This window comes from Eretmochelys imbricata, chromosome 2 (genome assembly GCF_965152235.1).
Source record: "Eretmochelys imbricata isolate rEreImb1 chromosome 2, rEreImb1.hap1, whole genome shotgun sequence".
Taxonomy (NCBI): Eukaryota; Metazoa; Chordata; order Testudines; family Cheloniidae; genus Eretmochelys; species Eretmochelys imbricata.
Genome location: NC_135573.1, coordinates 159,454,341 through 159,476,266, shown reverse-complemented (window position 1 = coordinate 159,476,266; position 21,926 = coordinate 159,454,341). Strand labels below are relative to the sequence as shown.

The 21,926-nt window shown below is 40.1% G+C and overlaps 1 protein-coding gene across 5 annotated transcripts in view; it reads right to left on the bottom strand.

Annotated features, from left to right (window-relative positions):
* The window catches only part of MOCOS (molybdenum cofactor sulfurase), a 432,667-nt gene that overhangs the window by 369,679 nt on the left and 41,062 nt on the right, over positions 1–21,926 (bottom strand). For 3 of the 5 annotated variants that reach the window (XR_013345256.1, XM_077810912.1, XM_077810911.1), the window contains exons 2-3: positions 15,116–15,205; positions 10,385–10,451 (exon numbers count right to left, since the gene is read on the bottom strand). Coding sequence is in view for 2 of the 5 variants with exons in the window: in XM_077810912.1 (XP_077667038.1) it covers positions 10,385–10,451; positions 15,116–15,205 (157 nt within the window). In the remaining 3 variants the exon portion in view is untranslated. Of the gene's footprint in view, positions 1–10,384; positions 10,452–15,115; positions 15,206–21,926 lie in introns of those variants that run through there. The other 2 variants (XM_077810914.1, XM_077810913.1) reach the window with 2 other exon arrangements.

Sequence of the window (21,926 nt, the reverse complement as noted above, 5' to 3'; positions counted from 1 at the left end):
GGAGCAGTGGGGGCAAAAAATTAACTGGCTTCAAGACTGAACTTGATAAATTTATGGAGGGGATAGTAGGTTGAGACTGCCTACAATAGCATGCAAGTGATCTGTGACTGCTAGTAGCAAATATCTCCAATGCCCAGTGATGGGATATTAGATGGGGAGGGCTCCGAGTTACTACAGAGAATTCTTTCCTGGGTGTCTGGCTGGTGGGTCTTGCCCACATGCCCAGGGTGTAACTGATCACCATATTTGTGGTCAGGAAGGAATCTTCTCCCAGGTCATATTGGCGGAGACCCGGGGGGGGGGAGGATCATCTTCCTCTGCAGCATGGAGATTTAAACTAGCGTAAATGGAGGAGTCTCTAACTTGAAGTCTTTAAATCATTATTTGAGGTCTTCAGTAACTCAGGTAGAGGTTAGGGGTATCTATTAAAGGAGTGGGTGGGTGAGGTTCTGTGGCCTGCAAATGTGCAGGTGACCAGAATAAATGATCATGATGGTCCTTTCTGGCCTTAAAAAGTCTGAGTCTAGGCTGTTGCTAAATATGGCTTAATTAAAAAAAAAAAAAAAAAGATTTTGTAGTCCATTGGCTTCTAACCTGTGGCCTGCCAAAGGCACTGAGTTGTAGCCCTCAAGGGCAACTGGGTTAAAATGAAAATACAAAGTTTGATTATGAACTGAAAATGTTGCACACTGAGATTTTAAAAAATAGAAATGTTTGGATCAGCCCTTTGACAACAGGGAAGAGTTACTGGGCACCACTACCAGAATTGGCATGGGTGAAGGGCTCACAGTTCTCAGCCAGATTTTTGCCTCCCGCTGCACACCCAGGGCATCAAAGTGTGCTGCTCCCCACCCCTGGTTGTGGAATCCCCATTATGTGACAGTGCTCTCCAGAGCATGAAGGTTCAGGGAGGCAGTTTGGAATCAATGTTTCTGTGCTGATACTCACTGATCTCTGAGAGTCCAGGGGACAGAATCCTCCTCCTGGTCTCTACCCTGAGGGAGTAGGGGAACTCACAGACCTATTCTGACAAAAGTGATCAGACACTTTGTGAACTAAGAGTCACAGCATTCCCACTTCTTTAAGCAAGAATATCCTCATTTCAAGACAAAAGCTTTCCAATGGCTGGGGCTGAAGGCTTATGCTGAAAAATAAATGCTGAGCTTATTCAGTAATTTTACCTAACCTTTAAAGATAGTACTGAGACCATTTTTCTCTGAGCCTTTTGAAAAGCTCTTTCGGAGATCCCTCACATCTGTAGTACCCCTACATGTAGCATACAATATGTATGGGAGGAATAGCCCAGCAGTGGAATTCTTGAGTTGTACTGATGTACTTTATGGCCTTAGACAAGCCACTTAACTACACTGTACCTCAGTTTTCCCATCTGAATATTGGGGATAATACTTTGAGCTCACTGGCATGCTTCAATGATTACTCAATATCCGTACAATAGTTTGAACATGTAAGCACTAAGTAAAGGCTAAAAAGACATCACTTTTCTAATTACTTAAATATAATAAAGCACATAAATTACAGTGTGTGTCATATATATATATATATATACACACACACACACACACAGTGTTAATTGCATCAGGTTTTTTGCATTAAATATTTTGGTACAATTGCGCAAAAAAAAAAAAAAAGCCAGCTATTGAGTCCTTAGAACACTAGGCATGCTCCATGAGACTGCCAGAGGAACGACATCTGACACTTGGAGGCGCGTTGAGTCAGGTCTTGCATTGAGAAAAATTCTGGCAACTGATAGATTTTTACAACAAAAAATGCGACAAGGAATTTTGATGAAAGACTGCTTTTCATCAAAAACAATTTTACAAAAATCTGTTTCAATCAAATGTGTTTTTAAACCAAAAACTATTAAGTAAAAATGTCCAAATTTTGAAAACTCAAAATGCTTTCTAAACCATTTTTTCAAAAGGTACAGTAAATAAAAACATTTCAGATTTTGGTTTCAGTGAAAAAAAACACAGAAAATGTGGTGTGAAATTTCAACCAAAATGCCCCCCCCCCAAAAAAAAACGTTTAGAAATTTCCCACAAAACTAATTGTTTTAATTTTACCAGCTCTATTTAATTCACCAGGCAGATTTAATTCAATATTGGTTAAAAAAGTTAGAAGGGATGAATGTGAAGAGCAGGTTGAACTGGAGTTTTAATACAGTGTAGCGGCAGAGGAGCATTTGAAAGGTGGGAGAGATGAATCAGCAGCTGGAAAGGGATAGCTGGAGGCTCTTTTGGAGGATATGGTATTGTACAAGGGTCAGAGAGTGGAAGGTGACTGGGTCACACTTCTCAGTGGTACTAGGAGGGGATGGCAGATTGGAGGACGGTTGAGGTGCTACTCACTCACTGTTCAGGAGGAGAGGCATACTCGTCCCTTCAGTACAATTTACTGAGTATGAGTATTGCTTGTTCATAGTGTTCTATGAAGCCAAGTATTTCACTAGCAATAGCCAGACACTTGATTCAAACAGGACAAAGATAGGTCAGCACAAATATCTGCCACGTTAATGGGTCTGGGGTCCAGCATGCAAAGCCTCGGCATTGCATTCCGGATCTTGAGTTTAGCGCTTTTGAGCATCTTTGGTTCTGTCACTGTTGTGCATTGCTAAACAATGCTGTCATAAATCTTTATAGTCCGAAACTATAAACAAATAGACTGCCAGGTTTTTTAAGCAAGTAGAACATGGGTGTTTGGTGGCTTTAGAATCTCTCCTACCACAATATGGGCACTGATTTATGTGCCTTCAGGAAAAAACTCAATGTAAATCCACAGAGATCACTTTATAAACTTCAAAATGAATGATCAGAGAAAGCTAAAATCACCTTTAAAAAAGGCAAAAGAAATTAAATACAGAGAGAATAGCAGGATGGCTGAGAAATGGCAGTGTTAAACTAGACACTGTTGGATGAACTGTGAACAGATTACAAGCAGGAGTTTTCATAAAGATTTCATGATGTGCACATCTTACTCTGAAATGGGCTTACCTTTTAAAAAAGGAATTCTAAATATTAGAAACATATTACTCAGCTGAAGAATCTCCCATAAGACCAGTCATAACACATTTTTCCTCCTGCTCCGAAACACAGCAAACAAAAAATCTAGATACATTCAAAAATTAGACACCGAAACACTAAATTCTTAACTGGTTATTAACCCTCACAAAAAAAAGCAGCAATTATGGGCACAGATGTTGCCCAACTCTATACACATCTTTCTTGCTCCTACATCCTATCATGGCTCAGATTGCTTCTTGAAGGAATTCTTCCTTTTCATTACTTGCAGCAATCATAACACAAGAAACAGTATCCTTAAAGCAGCTCAGAAACTTGAATCACTGAACTGTGTAGCAGGATAAAAGTCAGGATTTCTTCCAGATTGATTGGGCATAATAAAAAGGAGAGGTTTTTCTTAAGTCAAAAGAAAATTCTATATGACTGGCAACAATCTGCAAAGTTCCATGAAGTTTTTACTGACACATTTGCTGTGCATTTTCAAGCCACACATGAAAGCCAATGCATTTTACTCTAAAGAACTAGTTGCTCTGTACAACAGAGCATCAGATCAATCAAATGATTTTTCCTTTCAAGAAGATGTAGGAGTTACATCTGTCTGTAGAAGTGCTCTTTTTGCTCAGTTTGGCGCTCAAATCAATCTCATCCACTTTACAGATCATCTCTTCAACATTATTCTGGTATGACTCTAAAACAAAAGCATTCTGCAGAGAAAAGCAAATGCTTTGGCTTCCAGCAATTTCTAACGATTCTGCCCCATGCCCTCCCGCCAAAAGCATAACACCAATTCAGTAAACTATGTGCTGCAATCCATTCTGGACTATACAAACTTATCTAATCTTTGAACCGAAGATCTAACCTATATTGTGCCTCTGCTTTCCTCCAGTTATCTGAGATGTCCCCGTGTCATTCCCCTTTGCTTTTATAAACACATGCTGCCTTTTCTGGAATCCAGAGCAAGTCAATCAAGTTAGATGTTCAATCAAACCTGGTTTTTATGCAGTCAATAGCACCCCTTCTGTTACTGCATCTTCAACAGCATCACCCAGACTTGCATGATTCTTCTGATTTGGCTTTGCTGAAAATTGGCAGACCATGATCCCTGCACATCATTGGGCTCTCCATTTCTCACCTCATCCCCAATTAGTTTACCACTCCCAATTTTGTCTTATCTTTATCCATCATCAACACTCATCCATTCTTCTGAGCCTACGAAATGTATTTGTTTCTCTCTTGCAGAATTTTAATCACCTCAACCTGTAACTTCTGTGTTTCTCAATTCAATAGGTCTTCTCTGGTCTGTATATTTTTTTAAAACTTTGTTGCTACTTTGGCCCAGCAATATTATAGCAGATTTGTGGCTTTTCTTCAAATGCAACAGAAAAACTGAAGGTCATAGGCCCATCTCTCTCATTCAGAACTGGAGTTAAAAACATTTACTTTGTTCTAGGGAACAATTTAGAAATCCATCCAGGTAAAGCTTGACTTCACTGCCACAGAGGCTGTTCCTTCATCAGAGGGGGTGTCAATCTGGCTTGACTGTTGCAGTCTGGATTCTAGAAAAGGCAGAATAGGTTATAACTGCACCTGTGTCCCCTTTCTGGTCTCTTAGAGCACATCCCTTTAGGTGTAAGGCCTCATGGTTTTATCAATCCCATGATTCTCCCACTCTTAAACCTGGCACTAGGGTATAGTACCTTATGTATCAACCATGCTTACCAAACAGGGCTGGCCAGGTTTGAGCACCCGCAATTCTTCCCTGTGGCAATCTGTGACCAGTGGTGTATACAGGAACCCCAAACCACCTTCTTAAGCTATTGTTTATTGTGCAGTAGGAACAAAGCTTTTAGAGAAAAAAGATTTTAAACACAACAGCCTACACAAGTCTCTCTTCCCTAAAGGATTACCATCCTGTGTGGTAATGTAGGCAGGCCTAACTTCTTCATATACTTCCCAGCAGGAACCCTGGGTCTCACTATATTTCCCCTGAACAACTGCCCCACTCTTTAAAGTACTGATGTTCTCTTCTTCATTCCCTGGCCTTGACCTTTCTGGTCAAAACCAGTTTTTAGTTTGGCTGGAGCAAGAGGTAAAAATCAAAGCTAATCATGGTCTCTTAAGTGATTGCGGAGGCATCTTGAAGCATTTGTTTCCTTCTTGCTCATTGTCCCCCAACAGCACATATTAAACTAAATTATATTTGTACAGTAAACCTCCCACTACCCAGGTCAACATACAGAATTCATAAATCATGAAGGTACCTCCAAGTCCATCACAGAGGTAATCAGACTCAAAATTCCAAATTGAGATTTCCCTCCCCCCCCCCCCCCATACTGAATTACATGCTTCACCTAGTCTTCTTACCTATAAGCCTCAGAGGAAGTATAAGGGTGGTCACAATTACTTCCTGGTTGGTCCTTACATTCATATTCATGGGCACATTAAATACACACACACAAAAATGTAGAGCACAATCCTGTACACCTTATGTAAATAAATCTCTGGTTATAATCAATGGGAGATTTGTCTGAATAAAGCCATTAAAAAGAAACAACCCTGTGTGTTGCAGAATGTTATCAGGTGCAGCCTCCAGATTTTATAATATTTTACATATTTAACTGATTTTTTAAAACATTTAGCATTTCAGATTATGTAACTGGGATTTCTTAGCATGCCAACGCAGAAACATTATGAATGTTTAGATGTTATTTATTGCAGTCTCTTTATAGGGAGTGCAGATGCCATAAAGCTTGCTAGCAGTGAGAAAACAGATAAGTAGGAGCTTTAGAACATAACGTTATCAAGTAAACAGTTAATGAATTTATCACCAGAGATGAGAGTCCAGGAGCTGACCTAACAAAGTGGAATAAAAAGGTGTTCCAATGGCTCTTACGTTGCAAGTGAATGCAATTCCAAGCATAATGGGTTGGTCTGCCAATTTATTCCTGTAGAATGGTACCTATAGGCCTGCCTGCAAATTTTTACTAGCCAGTTCAGTATTTGCCACAACGAGCAGTCCCTAAAGGAATGAACCACAAAGACAAGTGTTGGCAAAACTGAGGCCCAAATCTTCAAAAGTTATTTAGGCACTTAACTCCTACGGGAATTCCTCTTTTGTATTTAGAAAAAAAAGTGTTTCAGCAAATAGGTGAAAGGCTGCATGCTGGAGGGAAAATTGAAAGTGGTGCTTTGTTGAACAGAATGGTTTACATCACCATTTTGTTGTCATTCAATGCATTATGGAACATTAATTCAGGTCATGGGTTCAGTCTATATGGGCACAATGGCTTTTTCCCCGCTCTCCTACGTGCATGCTACATTTCCCAGACCTGAAGAAGAGCTCTGTGTAAGCTCAAAAGCTGGTCTCTCAGCAAAAGAAGTTGGTTGTCCAATGAAAGATATTACCTCACCTACCTTGTCCCTCTACTATCCTGGGACCAACACAGCTATGACAACAGTGCATAAGACATCTCCATGCACACTTGAGATTGTGCCTTCTGTGCATGACTGATATTGGATATATGAACCCTGCAGAAAAATGAGCACCTCCCTCACCCACAAAATTATCAGGCCCTTCCCCAAAACCGTTTCTCTAATTATCCTGTATTGCTAAGGACATCAAAATGTACCCTAGTGACAGTCATCATACTGACTTCAGCTTCTATTGGTTTGACTTTTGACATTAAGGCTGTGCATATTCAACTCAACACTAAATGTGCAAAGCTTGCAAGTGGCTAATTCAGCAGGGCTGGGATAAAGAAGAAAACCCCTCCAGATGGAAGAATTTCAGGGAAATTCAGGTGTTTCTGCTCTCCTAAGTGGAAACAACTCACTGAGGAGCATGGAACCTTTAGCTCTTTTAACGTGTAGCATTTCTCCTTACTGAAAAATAGAAGTGCTGTTACTTCAGTATGGCCAGCTGGACTGAAGGCAGCAGCATTAGCTAAAGAAAGATTTTTATAAACCCAGTATTGTAAAAGAATTGAGTCACCCTGATTTCTAAACAGGGTTTCCATGCAGCTGTGCACCATTAGGAAGGGCAGAATGTGGTGCTCAGATTTCACTCATCCATACAGTCTCCAGTTAGTGACATTTAGAAAGGACAAATCAATACTAAGAAGATACTGTGTCTGTTTCTTACTGCGTATGAAAGGTCAAGCAGTTTCCATGTATGTAACCATTCCAACATTGCTGTTTTCTGACACAGAAATTGCTTAGCCCTGGAGAACTATGGTAGAGAAAGATTTCTGATCTTGTGTATCATATTCCAGAAACCACAGTAACTATTTTTAAAAATAAGTCTGGCACTGAAACTCACCATCTTTTATTTGATTAAATAATGTATGCTATCCATACAGGGTAGCAAACTAAAGCTCTGCATGTTACTAAGTGGTTTATTGAAATACATGAGAGAAATTATCCAAAAAATGTAAGACTATTTTCTGGGCAAAACCCAATAATACTTAACTGTATATATTGCTACAGAGGCACAACCATTTTCATAATAATGAATTTTACTCCTGTTTCACATTTTCAATTAATATTCCCAGGCAACAGAAATTATTCTTCTCCTGTAGTTTCTTTAGGCCTATAAAAAGGTTACTAAGTTCTTTTCAGCATATCTGGAGAGAAAGTGGTCATGAAAAGTATATTGGTCTAGTTCTGGACCCAAAACTTGTTCCCCTTTAACACAATTGCAAAAAACCCATTGACTTCAATCAGAGCAGGATCAGGACCATTCTCTGGATCACACCCCATTCTGTACTATTTATTGTCTTGGAGATAAATAGGAGATCCAAGTTTGGTGTTGAAACCTTTGCTGGGGAAATTTCTTGATTTCCCCCCCACCATATTTAAATTCCTGACCTCTACTTGTGTTTTTTTAATCTTACAGTCAGGCCTTTGATTGCATAAACTGTCATAGTCCCATTGAATTCAATGATATGTCAACTTACATCAGCTGATGATTTGACCCTATATTTTAATACATTATATAGATATAGAAAAATTAACATCCTCTCATGCAGTTGTCTGATTTAATGACTAGAGAACAGTGATGCAATGTCTGAGATCGCAAGTTCAAGATTTGAAAGAGCAACTGTTTTAAAATATTCAGAAAGCAAACATTTTCATATGCCTGCGTGAGAAACAAATACTCTAACAACTAACTAAAAACAATGTAACAACTGTTAAACTTGTAAACTCAGGTATTTATACAGCACCAGAGGTGTGAATTACAGTCACACTCTTTAGCCTTCACGAAAGAAACTGGAGCGATGGTATTTCCATATCATGGATGGACAGAAAGGCGCATGCTTCCAATGCACAAGACATCAGCTAAGTACACTAAGGAACTTTTAGCATTTATTTAAGGCTGTTGTGAGATAAATATGGTAGCATCATTAGCTAGCTGTCTGTTTGCAATATTGTCACTTAGTATATTGAGCAACGTTTCCCAAACTTGGGGCACTGCTTGTCCAGGGAAAGCCCCTGGCAGGCCGGGCCAGTTTGTTTACCTGCCGCGTCCGCAGGTTTGGCCGATCACAGCTCCCACTGGCTGCGGTTTACCGCTGCAGGCCAATGGGGCTGCGGAAAGCAGTACAGGGGTGTGTGTCCTGTTAATGTAAAACATAAAAGCTTAATTTCTGTTTTAACATAGTTGCTTGGATCCTCTGTCAGAGAGAAAAAACCCATCTAAAATGGCTGCCCCATTGTGGTTATGTCAGAATATTGTGACCTTTTCTAAAAGCCATTTTCTAAGTAGAGTTTCTGCTCAAATAGATTTAAAAGCAAACAGAAAAGGAGTACTTGTGGCACCTTAGAGACTAACCAATTTATTTGAGCATGAGCTTTCGTGAGCTACAGCTCACTTCATTGGATGCATACCGTGGAAACTGCAGAAGACATTATATACACACACCGAGACCATGAAACAAGCAAACAAGCATTTTAAAAAAAAAATCTAAATCTGCCAGCTGGACCTTTTCCTCTATTGAGGAAATAGAAGATGGTGGTGGTGATGCAGAATACAGATGTCTGCCTCATCATCTTGTCACATTGCAACAAATCAAAAACAAGCAATGTCATGAAAGTATAGATTTTTTTTAAAAAAATTATTTTATTGCTTTTTTGACAGCTGATTTACAGAGGGTTTTTTTTTGGACTCTTTTCCTGAACCTTTATGAATAAGCTGTTTTGATGATTGTGCTTTTCAAACTTTTATTGGAAAATAGACTGTTAGAAAGTTGACCATTAACTGGCTGACAAAGCCTATTAGGTATAGTCTAGTACATGTCTGCATGGGGGCAGAAGAGCACAGGCTGTTTTTACTCAGATGCTTCCATGACCCAAATCCTGCTTTCCTTAATTTCTGAAAATTTAGCTTTTGCTTATACCTGCAACAGCCTCTGTCCAATGGGGTTCAGGATTACAATCTCTTCAGGACAGATTGTATCATTTTATACTTTTGTACATCTCCATTATGAGATCAAAGAGCAAAAGGATAAGTTACAGATTTTGTTGTTTCAGAATTAGAACACTTTCAAAAATCACAATGGTATGGCTTTATGGATTTGAATTCTGTAAAGTGCTTTGGGATATACTGTGGTTTATAAGATGTTATACAAAATAAGGGCCAAGACCACTGTGCTTTGGGCAAACAGTGCATTAAAGACAAAGGCCCAGCGCATACTGTTATACTATGAAAGTGTTTTTATACTTAGCTACATACATAAATTTAATTTTATAGTTGCCAGTGCCACCAATTAAAACCAATGGCTGACTAAACTAATCCCAGCTTCCCTCTATTTTGGTAAATTAATGGCTAAGAGAAAATTCTTAGCCTATCTATTTCAGAATTTGGAGATGGGGATGGTCTTATATTTGAGCTCCCGCTCTAAACCAGAACAAAAAGCACTTAGTATCTCAGTCTCCATTTAATATTCTTTGTTCTCCCTAAAACTAAGGCTATTTTAATTAGTAATTTCTGTAAAGTAATGTACAAATTCCTGTAGTCCATTAGGTCATTTTTAGAATGCCTCACACCATCTTGTTAATCACTACCTCCAGAACAGGGTTAACGTTTCATCCCTAACATCCTAATGCAACTGCAGGCTTGGCTTCCATTATCATGTAATTACATAAATACAGGTGTGATACTGGGGGGGGGGGAAGCATTGGTGATCCCCTAATCCCGCCAACATGAGCCTGACCAATGCTTCATGGAATTTATGAACTAGATGTACTATCACATGCAACAAACAATACACTAAAATGACTAACTCCAAGGAATAATCCAAACAGTACATTGGAAATCAAAATGCTAAATAAAATACAGATTATTCTACCTGTATCGGACATGCTCAATAGTGTCATACGTCAGCTTGCTGCTGATGCTCTGACTATGAGGGTTGCCTAGGAGACAGACATAGAAGTCAATCATTAATCAGTTTTGTTAATATTTTTCTCTTTATCAAAGTACTAGACCAAGCCAGTGAAAAGATGACAAAAAGAGTTAATATTTCAGTGTTGCCCTGAAGCTCCTGAGAGTAGTTAGTCAAGAGAAGAGAAATAACAGAAGAAAGCAATTATGACAGACCTTGAAACTTCAGCTGGCAGATATTAGTAATTGATCTAATTGTAAGAGAGTTCCATTAGAAGGAAGTTACAGCTGTACTATTCTGCTAGGAGGAAGCTATAGAGAATGCATGTGTAATACACACACGTACGTTAACAAGCAAACAGAGGGTTAAAAAGGTATGGTATGTTGAAGTGACAGCCAATTAATTTTTGGACATCTGGGTTTAAAAAAAAAAAATCTATCCTATGTTTTAAATGGGAAAGATTTTTGTGGTTTGACTGCAGGTCTTAGTGTATATCCACTCCATCACAAAATTATCAGCCAGCTTCACACTATTCAAAACAAACTGGCAAGGTCTGTTCAGAAGTTAAAACATAGGCAATAAGCTTTCACTGAAGTTAGTGTGGTAGATTTTATGAGAAAGTATGTGGACCTGAAGGCAAGCACATCACTCTTTCATGTTAATAAGCAATTACATTCACCTAATGACTAAACATTTGAGAAATAAAATAAAAAAAAGTTAAATTGTTAGATCCATATAATTTTTGCAGTAAAAGGGCATGGCCTTAGCTATTTTACATAGTTTTTAAAAAAAATATCACTGAGTTTCTTAGTGTTGCAGGGATTAGAGTAGAAACTTTAAACAGAATACAATTCTAGCTTAGAGTGAAGTTTCATTGTGAAAATGGACTATAAAATAGGTTCCTTGGGCTCTCGTAGTTGTTTCTCCCCCCCCAGCTTTCAGCAACTTGTGGTCCTTTAGACCTGTGAATAATCACCAAAAAATAAGTTCTGCAACCAAGGTCTACCCTTACTTACGTGGGTGTCTTAATACTGTCCTTTACACCTGTGTCACCCAGCAGCACTAAATGAGGTTGCATGAGTAACAGGGGAGAGAAACTGGCCCTGTAATTGAAATTTAATCAATTTTGATTAAAAGGGGGAAAATATTAGGATTTAGTTCATTCTTCCATAACAACTGCAGATCCGATAAACTTCTGGTTTAAGCAGTTAGTCTAATGCTCATGCATGTGAAGTAACTCACTAATTTAACAGACTTTTTAAAATTTATATATCAAATTTCAGCTCAAGGTTATTTGAAATAGTTGAGATTAGACAAATATTAGGCTTTATAATGGGTATGGTGACTGAGCATTAATTTTTATCACTAATATGCACTTGAATAAAAAAAATTCTGAAATAAAAGCACATTGCTAAGATCAAATCAACTTATACTATTGTAATACTCATTCATAGGTCTACATTTCAAGCTAAAGCCTCTACACGAAGAACTATTTCTAAGTCTTGGTGTAACTTAGCTGCATTCTAAATTCTGTTCTCTGCTTCCCTGTCATGGCAATGGAGAGGGAGAAGAAGCAGTTGTGTACAAAATGAGCACCAGCCAGAATCCATCTGTGGCACACAGGCAAGTCCAGCCCTAGACCAAATGGCACCCCAGGTGAGCAATGTCTTCAGTGCCCCCACTGCATTTGTTAAACTTTTGACTATCTTTCTTACATTTGTAGCCCATTCCATGATTTTGATGCTCGATTTGCATGCATGATTTATCCCCGTCATAGAAAATGATAAATTTGCACACTGGGATCTGTAAATCATGCCATATGTAAGCAAATCAAATTCAATTTCCTCTAAACTTACAAATTTTTTTTAATTTTAAGAACGGAAGTATACTAACATCAAGAAATTGGTGTGCACCAACATTGGGTGGACCAGTATTAAAGTAGGTGACAGTCTTAGAATGTTAACCCTAGTCCTTTTGTTCAAAGGGTTGCTTTTCTCCCCTTTGCCCTCACGAACTGAAGCTCAGTGTCAGAGATCAAGACTGGCCAATTGCACTTTCAAGTGATGTCTGTCTCTCATTGGCCATTGTCAATTGATATGTTTTAATGAGCCTGAGCTTCTAAAAGGTGTGCTCACCATTCACGACTGACCTGCAACATGAAAAGAATTCACAAAGCTATCCACACATTAGGAAGTGTCCAGCTCATGAATGAATTTGAGAACTTGGACTAGAGAGTGCTTCCCATATTATAAAATATGATTAATGTTGTTCAGTTCAACATACAGGTCTTTAGCATTGACATCTGAACATCCCCCATGTGTCAGCGCCCAGTGGAGTTCTGTACAATTGTTCAAGAATGTTTTCCTGTCCACCAGCAGCTTACTAAGGTCATCGTACCAAAAAAAACCAGGTCTTTTCATGATGCTTCAATTCTCCAGATCTTTGATAGACACTTGCATAGTGTCAATAAGAGCAAAAAGACCTCCCTCTTGAATTTTTCTTCTAAGCTTTCCATCACCTCATCTCTGCTCTCGTAACCAAATCTGAGGAATACGAGTTTCCTTGAAGATAAGCTCAACTCCTAAGTTTTCCGCCATTTCTTTGTCAGCAGTAATGACATCTTCAAATTTGTTGTCTCTATGGGCCACAACGAAATCAAGGTAGCTTCTCAAAGTAGTAGCGGTTGCGATGTCCATTGACTGAGTTTGTAATGCTTTGCTTACAATGTTTACTTGGAAAAAAAAAAAAAAGAGGTTGTGCCAAACCACAATTGAGACCAGAAACATGAAGTTAATGATCTGGTTTGCCAGGCTTTGCACCACACGTCAAATTCTGGCCTCAGGTTTACTTGATTGCACCAGTTCTATTAGGGCATCGTAAACCTCAGTCACTTGGTGCCTTACACTGTCCATGTATCTCTCCCAGAGTGTGTCACTTAGTGGCTTCACAGTCAGATTTGTAACATTATTGATGAGGATCTTACTCCTGAGAGTTGATGCTGAAAACAGGACGTATATCCTTTGCAGTACTCCTAAGAGACAGAATGAATCTAAAGAAGATGCTGCCATGTTGAGGGAATGGCAGCCATAAGGCAGAAAGAAAGCTCTTGGATTCAGTGCAAGGATCCTTGCCTGGATGCCACTGTTTCTTCCCTTCACGTTTATACCATTGTTGTAACCTTGGCTACAGCAGTCTAGAGATTTTATTTTATTCTCATTCAAAACATGAATATATCTGAAACGTACTTAGAATATTCAATTTTTCCTTTTGTTGCTAACAAAAACAGCACCCTGAGCCGGATGCCCCCCAAGCCTAGCACCCCAGGCGGTCACCTGGGTCGCCTGTCCCTAAATCCAACCCTGCACACAGGTGACCTCAGTATTACACCCCACAAATATGTTGATGTGTGTCCCTTGCCTTAAAGGCTATGGCTTTCTGGTTAAATGATAATGGCTAGTTCCCAAGCCAGCAATCATGTGCTCAGAGCTGCAGGGAGCACATACCAGAAACAAAGCGTCCACCCAAGATGAGGCCACTCACTTTCTGGCAGCCCAGTTCCTGCCCATGCAAGTCCTTAAACTGCTGAGATACCCACAAAGAGGACTGACTTGCCTCCCTCTGCACATGAAACAGGACAAAAAACCTGTGTCTAGAGGACCCCTCTGCATGTCTGGACAAAATGGCATGGAGAGTTTATGTGCCTTTCTCAGGGTTACTCATTGAGTTAGTGACAGAGCTGGGACCAAAGTCAAGGTAAGACTAACTGATGTAGCAATTTCCTACAATATCCTTGGAAGACCTCACTGAATTAAGTGTAAGTATCTTTGGGGTCCATTATATTAAATGAATGGTTTATGTATTATTGTGAGCCTGGACTGTATGTCACCTCTCAAGGAGGGAGATAAATGTGAGATCTGGGGGTTCAAAGGATGATATAGAAGAAAGTGCCAGACAAGAATGGACTTTTTAGAACAAAAAGTATAAAGTGGTTTGTCTGAGGAACATGTAGGGGGAGGTCAATGGAAATTCCATGTGTGTGTGTGGGGGTGTAAACCGTATGCCAAAACCCAGCCTTTTGAAGCTGGATCAGCAGGCCACTGTCTGCTGATCACCTGTTACATGAGGTCAAGATCAAAGGCCCAAGCCATATAAAGGAAAGAGTGAACTATTCATTGTTGTTTTAGTTCTGAATCTGAGACAGTTATGAACTCCTAACCACAGGGAAAACCCAGTTGTGGGTTTTGAAGGGATGACACCTACCAGAACCTGAAGTTGGAATGGGGTGATGTTGGGCAAGCTTTTAGCATGCATGTTCTTTTATTGTTTTTAAGGTTCTCTGTAATGCTGTCACCTTGAGGTGTGTGGTAATTTATAATTGTGGCAATTCCACTGTTCATAGCCTCTTGAGAGAAAGCAAAACAGATGCTGGCATGTTTAGGTGATCTGGCTTGCTGGGAATATCATAATGTAGAGAGGGAACTGTGCAGTATGGGAAAAAACCCTGCCAGGAAGGAGTGAGACATATGTCTCTGACCAATAGAGGTGATGGTTGAGGAGGTGCAGTTGTCCCAAACTATGACAAAGACCATCATATTTGTCACTTGATCACTGCAGTATATAGAACGTAAATACTCTTGCAGTAACAGGAAACACTGTAAATGATGTTAGCCTATGAGAAAGTTGCTTGGTACTTACCATAAATATTTTTACTGAGATCATCAGTAAACTCCTTAAGAAGACTGTGTGGAAAAAGTGCTGTACCTGCATGGTCAAGGTAGGTCATTCCTAAGATAAAAAAGTACAATATATTAGCTTCTTAATATTAAATTCTAACCTCCCATACAGACTAGATTTACCAATGTGAAGCACAAAAGTCACTTGAGCAAATTTAAAAGCTACAGTATATACCATGGCAAGTCCATTTTGTCCATAAGCTCATGGGAATGGCTTTATTTCTCAGGAGTTTGTGTCGCAGCCATCACTAAGTGCTTTCCCAGTAAGTTTTTAGCTCATAATCAGCAAAATACAGGAGGGCTTGTCTACACTTACAGCACTGCAGAAGTGATGTAGCTGTGCCGCTTAGTGAAGATGGGAGAGCTTCAGCGTAAGTACCCCACCTCCCTGAGAGGCATTAGTTATGTCGACGGGAGAAGCCGTCCTGTCGACATAGCGCTGTCTACACTGCGAGTTCGGTTGTTATAACTGCATCACTCAGGAATGTGGATTTTCCACACCCCTGAGTGATGTAGTTATACCAACATAAGTTTGTAGTGTAGAAGAGGAAGGCAGGTACTCCACATGTAAAGAGATGATCAAAACTTTGTATATTTTGAAATTAAAGTAACCTATTTTAACACCATTTCTTTTCTTTTAAACATACTTCAATCATAAACTCTTTGGGGGCAGGGATTATTTTTTTGTTTTGTGTTTATATGGCGCACACACACACTAAATGTTGCCCCAAGTCTTACTGACTAATCAGTCTCAAGAATTAGTAAGGCCTGAGCAGTGTGCATGGGAAAGTTTGAAGCTTCCTTAACCTCAAATACAAGAACTTAAGTTTCAACGTATTTAAATATTTCTTCCCATTTTGTTGCACTTAAGTCTCAGTTCATTTTTAAATTTTTGAAAGAAAAGCTTATTCTAATGAAAAAGAAAATCTAACTGGACACTAAGGTCTTTTCTTGTTTAGCCATTTCTGCTTTCTTAATCTTTGGCAATTATTCTCCCATTTCTTTAGAGTGTCTCAGGTCCATTGCTAGTCTTTCATTTCACGTCATGTAAATATTTCAACCTATTTCAAGTTTTAATAATGATGAATATGATTAAGATTAGCATTTAATAAGTATTTTAAAAGCTCTTTCCTTTCCACAAGGATTTAAGGCTCAGTTAAGCTCTTAACTAGAATCCTTGACACTTGAAAAAAATATATATTACTATGGTGCTAAAACAGTAACTTGGTAGGTGAGGATGTGAGATACTTTCAATTATAAAACTAATCTGGACACTCTTTATCCCTCTAACTTTCTGCTTCAAATTTCTCATGCTTAATCCCTAGCCAAAAAGTTTTTTTTAATTTGAATTTAATCAGGAAAAATGGTTTGAAGAGCTCCAGGAAAAAAAAAAAAAAAAAAAAAAACCACACACCCCCTTCCTGTTTTTTTACTTCTGAAAAGCCTTCTAGCTTCCCGCCTCCCTTCTTTGCCCCCCAAAAAGCATCTCAGTTATTTTCTGGACTAAAATCAAAAGATAGTTACTAACTGACACAGAGATATAGAAAAAGTGGCATATGAATTTGGAAGCCAGGATATTTTAATACCTCATCTTTTGATGAGGTTTCTACTTTTCCTCCAAGATGATGTATAAAAATATCCATTCTTTCTACCTAAAAATCACTTAAAACAGGAAAGATGTTCATCACTTCCAAGCCTGTTGCAATAGTATACAATAGAGATTTTAGGATGTCAAATGGCTGCTGTCCCTGGCGCTTTTTCCTTTTTCCCCAGGGGGCTCAAACTGTGCTTCACCCTAAGGCCCTGCCCACACTCCACCCCCTCCCCGAAGGCCCCACTCTAGCTCCACCTCTTCCTGCCCCCACTCCACCCGTCCCTGAGGCTCCTGTCCACCCTCCCCTCAGCTCCTTTCTGAGCCGCTAAACAGCTGTTTAGCAGTGGCACCACTTCTCATCAGCTGTCAGGTGAGAACAGCAGTGCTCCCACATCAGCTGATGAGTGGGGGTGGGGGAACTGCTGTGGCTGGTGGGTGCTGAGCACCCACTATTTTTTCCCCATTGATGTTCCAGCCCCAGAAAAACCCAAGGTATCAGGGCCTATGGCTGCTGTTTTGTCCCAAAATATGGCTGTATTTCAGTGGCAGATAGAATGAAAGATAATACATGAAGTCAAGGTCTGCCCCTAGATACCTACACCCAACCCTTGGGTTATCTTGATGTTAACTGGAATAGGATATACATATATTTGTTAGGAAAAATGACCCACAGTTTGCAAAACACTGAGAATGCTCACATTGACAGGAGTATTTATGAATATACAAATATTACCATAACTATATATTATGCAGAGAACAACAAGAGGCCTATTGAAATCAGCCTCTTAGGACACTAGTAAACAAGGGATGTTGCTGACAAGAGGAAGAACCTACCCTGTGCAGAACAGAAATAACACTCAAAATTACATTACAAGAGGTTCCTTGGATAAAGTGCCCAGAAACGAGTATTTAAGCTTGTTTCATTCTGTGTCTAAATATAGCAGCTGAAATCCTCTCTCCATTAAAATCAATGGCAAAATGCCTTTGACTTCAAAGGAGCCCAGGGTTTCACCCCAGAATGCATTCTGGGAAAAGTTTACAGGAAGTTCACTTGAGATCAACAAATTACTAACTGTTAAACATTCTCCCTTTTTATCTTTAATGTTTGCTGATTAATTGAAGACCGTAAACAGTGTTTACTATTCAATCTTAACCAACTGAAAGGAGGAGTTTATGTAAATTGAGATTGCATTCAACAAGTGAATAGTATCTTTTCATTTCAATAGACTTGTTTATTTCTAAACCGAAACATTAGTCCCACATGCATAAGAGTCATACAAAAGCTAAAGATATTTTATTTGCACTTTTCCCCTTTAACAACATTTTCTATTTTAACTTTATTTAATAAACTCGTTAACCAAACCGATGTGTTAGTACAAACTGGATAATTTAGATCCCTTTAATTCTCTGTGGTACACAGCATACCATCTGTCAACAGTGTAGATTTGTATTATTTATTAAAAGCATCAGTTGAAAGAAAATTAATATATGTATTGAGGCCCTCTGTTTTACCTGGGTGGATGAGAATTTAATACCATAGTGAATATAACTGACATGAAAACTACCGTCTCTTGAAGGTGAGTGAGGTAATTTCTTTTATTGGACCAACATTTGTTCATGAGGGAGACAAGCTTTTGAGCTTATGCAGAGTTCTTCAGGTCTGAGAAAACACTGCATATTTTAAAGTGTAATTTATGTCTGTTTCAGAAATGATTTGATCTTTTGATGAAATCTACATCCCAGATCAGTGGTTCTCAAAGCCGGTCCGCCGCTTACTCAGGGAAAGCCCCAGCAGGCCGGACGGGTTTGTTTACCTGCCATGTCTGCAGGTTCGGCTGATTGCGGCTCCCGCTGGCCGCAGTTTGATGCTCCAGACCAATGGAGGCTGCAAGAAGGGCGGCCAGCATGTCCCTTTGCCTGTGCTGCTTCCCGCAGCCCCCATTGGCCTGGAGCAGTGAACTGCAGCCAGTGGGAGCCACGATCAGCTGAACCTGTGGACACGGCAGTAAACAAACTAGTCTGGCCTGCCAGGGGCTTTCCCTGAACAAGCGGCAGACTGGCTTTGAGAACCACTGTCCTAGGTGTCTGTCCAAAAGGATTAATTTTTAGCTACCAGTTCTGGTAAGGTGGTTAAGAAATGTTTATTTAGATAGTAAAATGCCTACATTTAAATATACCTGCAAAATAATTCTGTATATGGAGTTCTTTGAAACAGTTTCTATTGCTTATCTACTCTCTTCATGTAGTGGAGTTAATCTCTCTCAATAAAGCATGGGTTATTTTCCTGTTGTCCCTCCCAACTCTTCATATTATTTAAAATACAACCACCACACACATAGCCTTCATCGGGGTCAGCTCCAGCCTCTTCCTGGTTGGGGGGGGGGGGGGAAGAGGAGTTGGGCTAGACAGAAAATTAGGGGGCTGTGCTATACATCTTGTGGGCACACATACTTATTGTTAAAAAATATACACACACCCTTAAACACTGGTTTTATCTATATTAACCTCAAATGGAGAATAAAAATTATATACAGACAGATCGGTTTTAAAAACTTTATCTATGACAGCTCAGTGCTGCAACATTTATTTACAGAAAATCAACAGGGAAAAAGGCCAATAACTAATAAACAAATGCAAGCTACTGGGGAAAAAATGGGTTAAATAGCTAATTACTTTAAATTGGATAATATATTGTATTATATTTTAAAATTAACCATTTGCACATGGCAGAGATAGATATTTGGAAGATTTGGCGACTCAGCCATAATATAACAACTCACACTGTGGTCAATATGGAGCAAGGGCCCAGTGCTAGACAGGGTTAACTGATCCCAGGTGCAGTTGGAGGTGTTACAGTGCTCTGTCCTTCATCCTTAGCAGCAGCTGGAGGAGGCAGGGGGGAGGGAAGGGGGATGGATGCTAGGTCTTTGCGGCTCCTGAGCCCCAGCCAGTTTGCTAATCTAAGCGTCCTCAGCCTGGGCTGGAGCATGTGCAGCTGCAGTATGCCCGTGGCAGGGAGCCGCATGCTGGGGATGTGAACCAGGCGGGGAGGAAGCAGAGGTGTCATTTCAGATTCTGTTGGGATGAAGAACTTTAACTGTGATTTAGGCACCTGAAAACTAGATTTTTTTTGACAGATAACTTAGAAGTTAGCTGACAGGAGCACCATATCTAATTCCTATATAAAGAACAAAATTATATAAAAACACCAATTAAAGCCATATTTTAAGTTTATATACAAGTTTAGAACAATCAGGAGATAATACAGCAAGATATGACCAATCCCAAGCCATGAGGTATCAGTTCTGGAGCCTTAATACAGACATCAGAAACAAAATTTGATTTGTGCTTGAAAAAGCAGGACTTCAAATCAAGCCAGGATGCCTTTCAGGAAGACATTACCTGATGAATTATCTCTGGTGAGAACATTTTGGAATGACAGTCTGCAGGTACTCTTGCTTTACAAAGCTTTTGTTCTTGCTGTTTATTAAGATTAACATATGATTACTTAGTTAATAGTGCACACCTAATTATTGCTGCTTTGGTAATATCAAGCCTTTTTCCACTCATCCCTGCCCTTTTCCTTGGCAACCATAAATTCCTGGCCTGTGACTACTGCTTTCAGAAATCCTCCTCTATTTGTCCACTAAACATGGCTGCCCCAAGTTTACCCATTATAATAGCCAAAGTGGATTTCCATAAAGTCTACATGGTTGTTACCATAGAACTGTCCAGCCATTATGCAAATTCTTGCAGTCCAATTGTTGAATCATTGTCTGCCAATTAGATTGGGAAATGTGCAGTGGAGAAAGAGCATAGTTATAGGCAGTACCAGCATCCTGAATTTTGATTGGCTGATACAATTTTTACTTATTACACACATGCACACACACCCTGGATCACAGAGTATTTAAACGACAGAAACATTAACCAAAACCAGCATGAAGCAGACAATATAAAAATACTGAACTGAATGTAAAACAAAGCAGCATCAATAGAAACAGGTAGGTAGGGGAAGGACTCTTCTACAGGGACTGAAAATTAAAAGAGGAAACAGTGACACAGAAGCATATTTAATATATTAAAGTGGGGAAGGAGGGCTGAGGCAGATTTCACTCTATGTGGCTAGGCAGGCTGGACATAAAGGTACCAGCAGAGCAGCAGGGAACAGCAGAGCAGGGGGGAACAGCAAGAGTTTGCCTGGGATTGGTGAGTATCTGAGTGTGTGTGTTTGCTAAGTGAGTATCCGAGTGTGTGTGTTTGTTTGCTGGGAGGGCAGTTTGAAAGCCTGAGCGAGTGCCTGATTGGGTAGTAGCCTGCAGGGGGCGGGTATTGGGGGGGGGGGTGTCTGTTTCAAGGAAGCCTGGCTGTTTAAAAATAGCCAGAGCTCCGCGGACTAGCAGAGCGGCAGGGGACCAGCAGGAGTTTGCCTGGGGTGAGCCCAGTGAGGCTTACATCTTGCCAGCTTCTCTGAGGAAGCTCATATTAGGAAGGTGATATGGAGGGGGGGGGTGTTCAGCTATTGTGACCTGCACTGGATGTGCCATGTTTGTCTTTCTTCCACTGTACAGACAAAGTCACTTCTGTACTAAGTGCAAGCTAGTATCCATACTGGAAGGAAGACTGAAGGTCTGAAGCAACAGATATCAACCCTGTGTTGCATACAAGAATCTGAGGATTTCCTGGACAAAAGTCAGGATATGCTTTTACGGGCACAAAGCTCTAAAGATTTAGAGCAGGTTGCACAGTGGATCCAAGAGGCCAGTGAAGAAGCTTGGCAACATGTGACCTCCAGAAGAAGGGGGACTGTCCGGGTACCAGCAACACAGACACAGGTAACTAACCACTTTCATGTTCTCTCCACAGGTACCATTGCGGAGAGTGGACCAGATGATACGTCTGGGGGGAGAAAGCAGAAGGAGACTCCGCTGGTTGGAAGGCATGAGATGCGCTGTCCTAAGGTTGGGGGTTCCACGACCACCACTCCCAAGAGAAGGAGGTGGGTGGTGGTGGTCGGGGACTCTCTCCTCAGGGGCACTGAGTCATCTATCTACCACCCTGACCGGGAAAACAGAGAAGTTTGCTGCTTTCCAGGGGCTAAGATTCACGATATGATGGAGAGACTGCTGAGACTCATCACGACCTCGGATCGCTACCCCTTCCTGCTTCTCCACGTGGG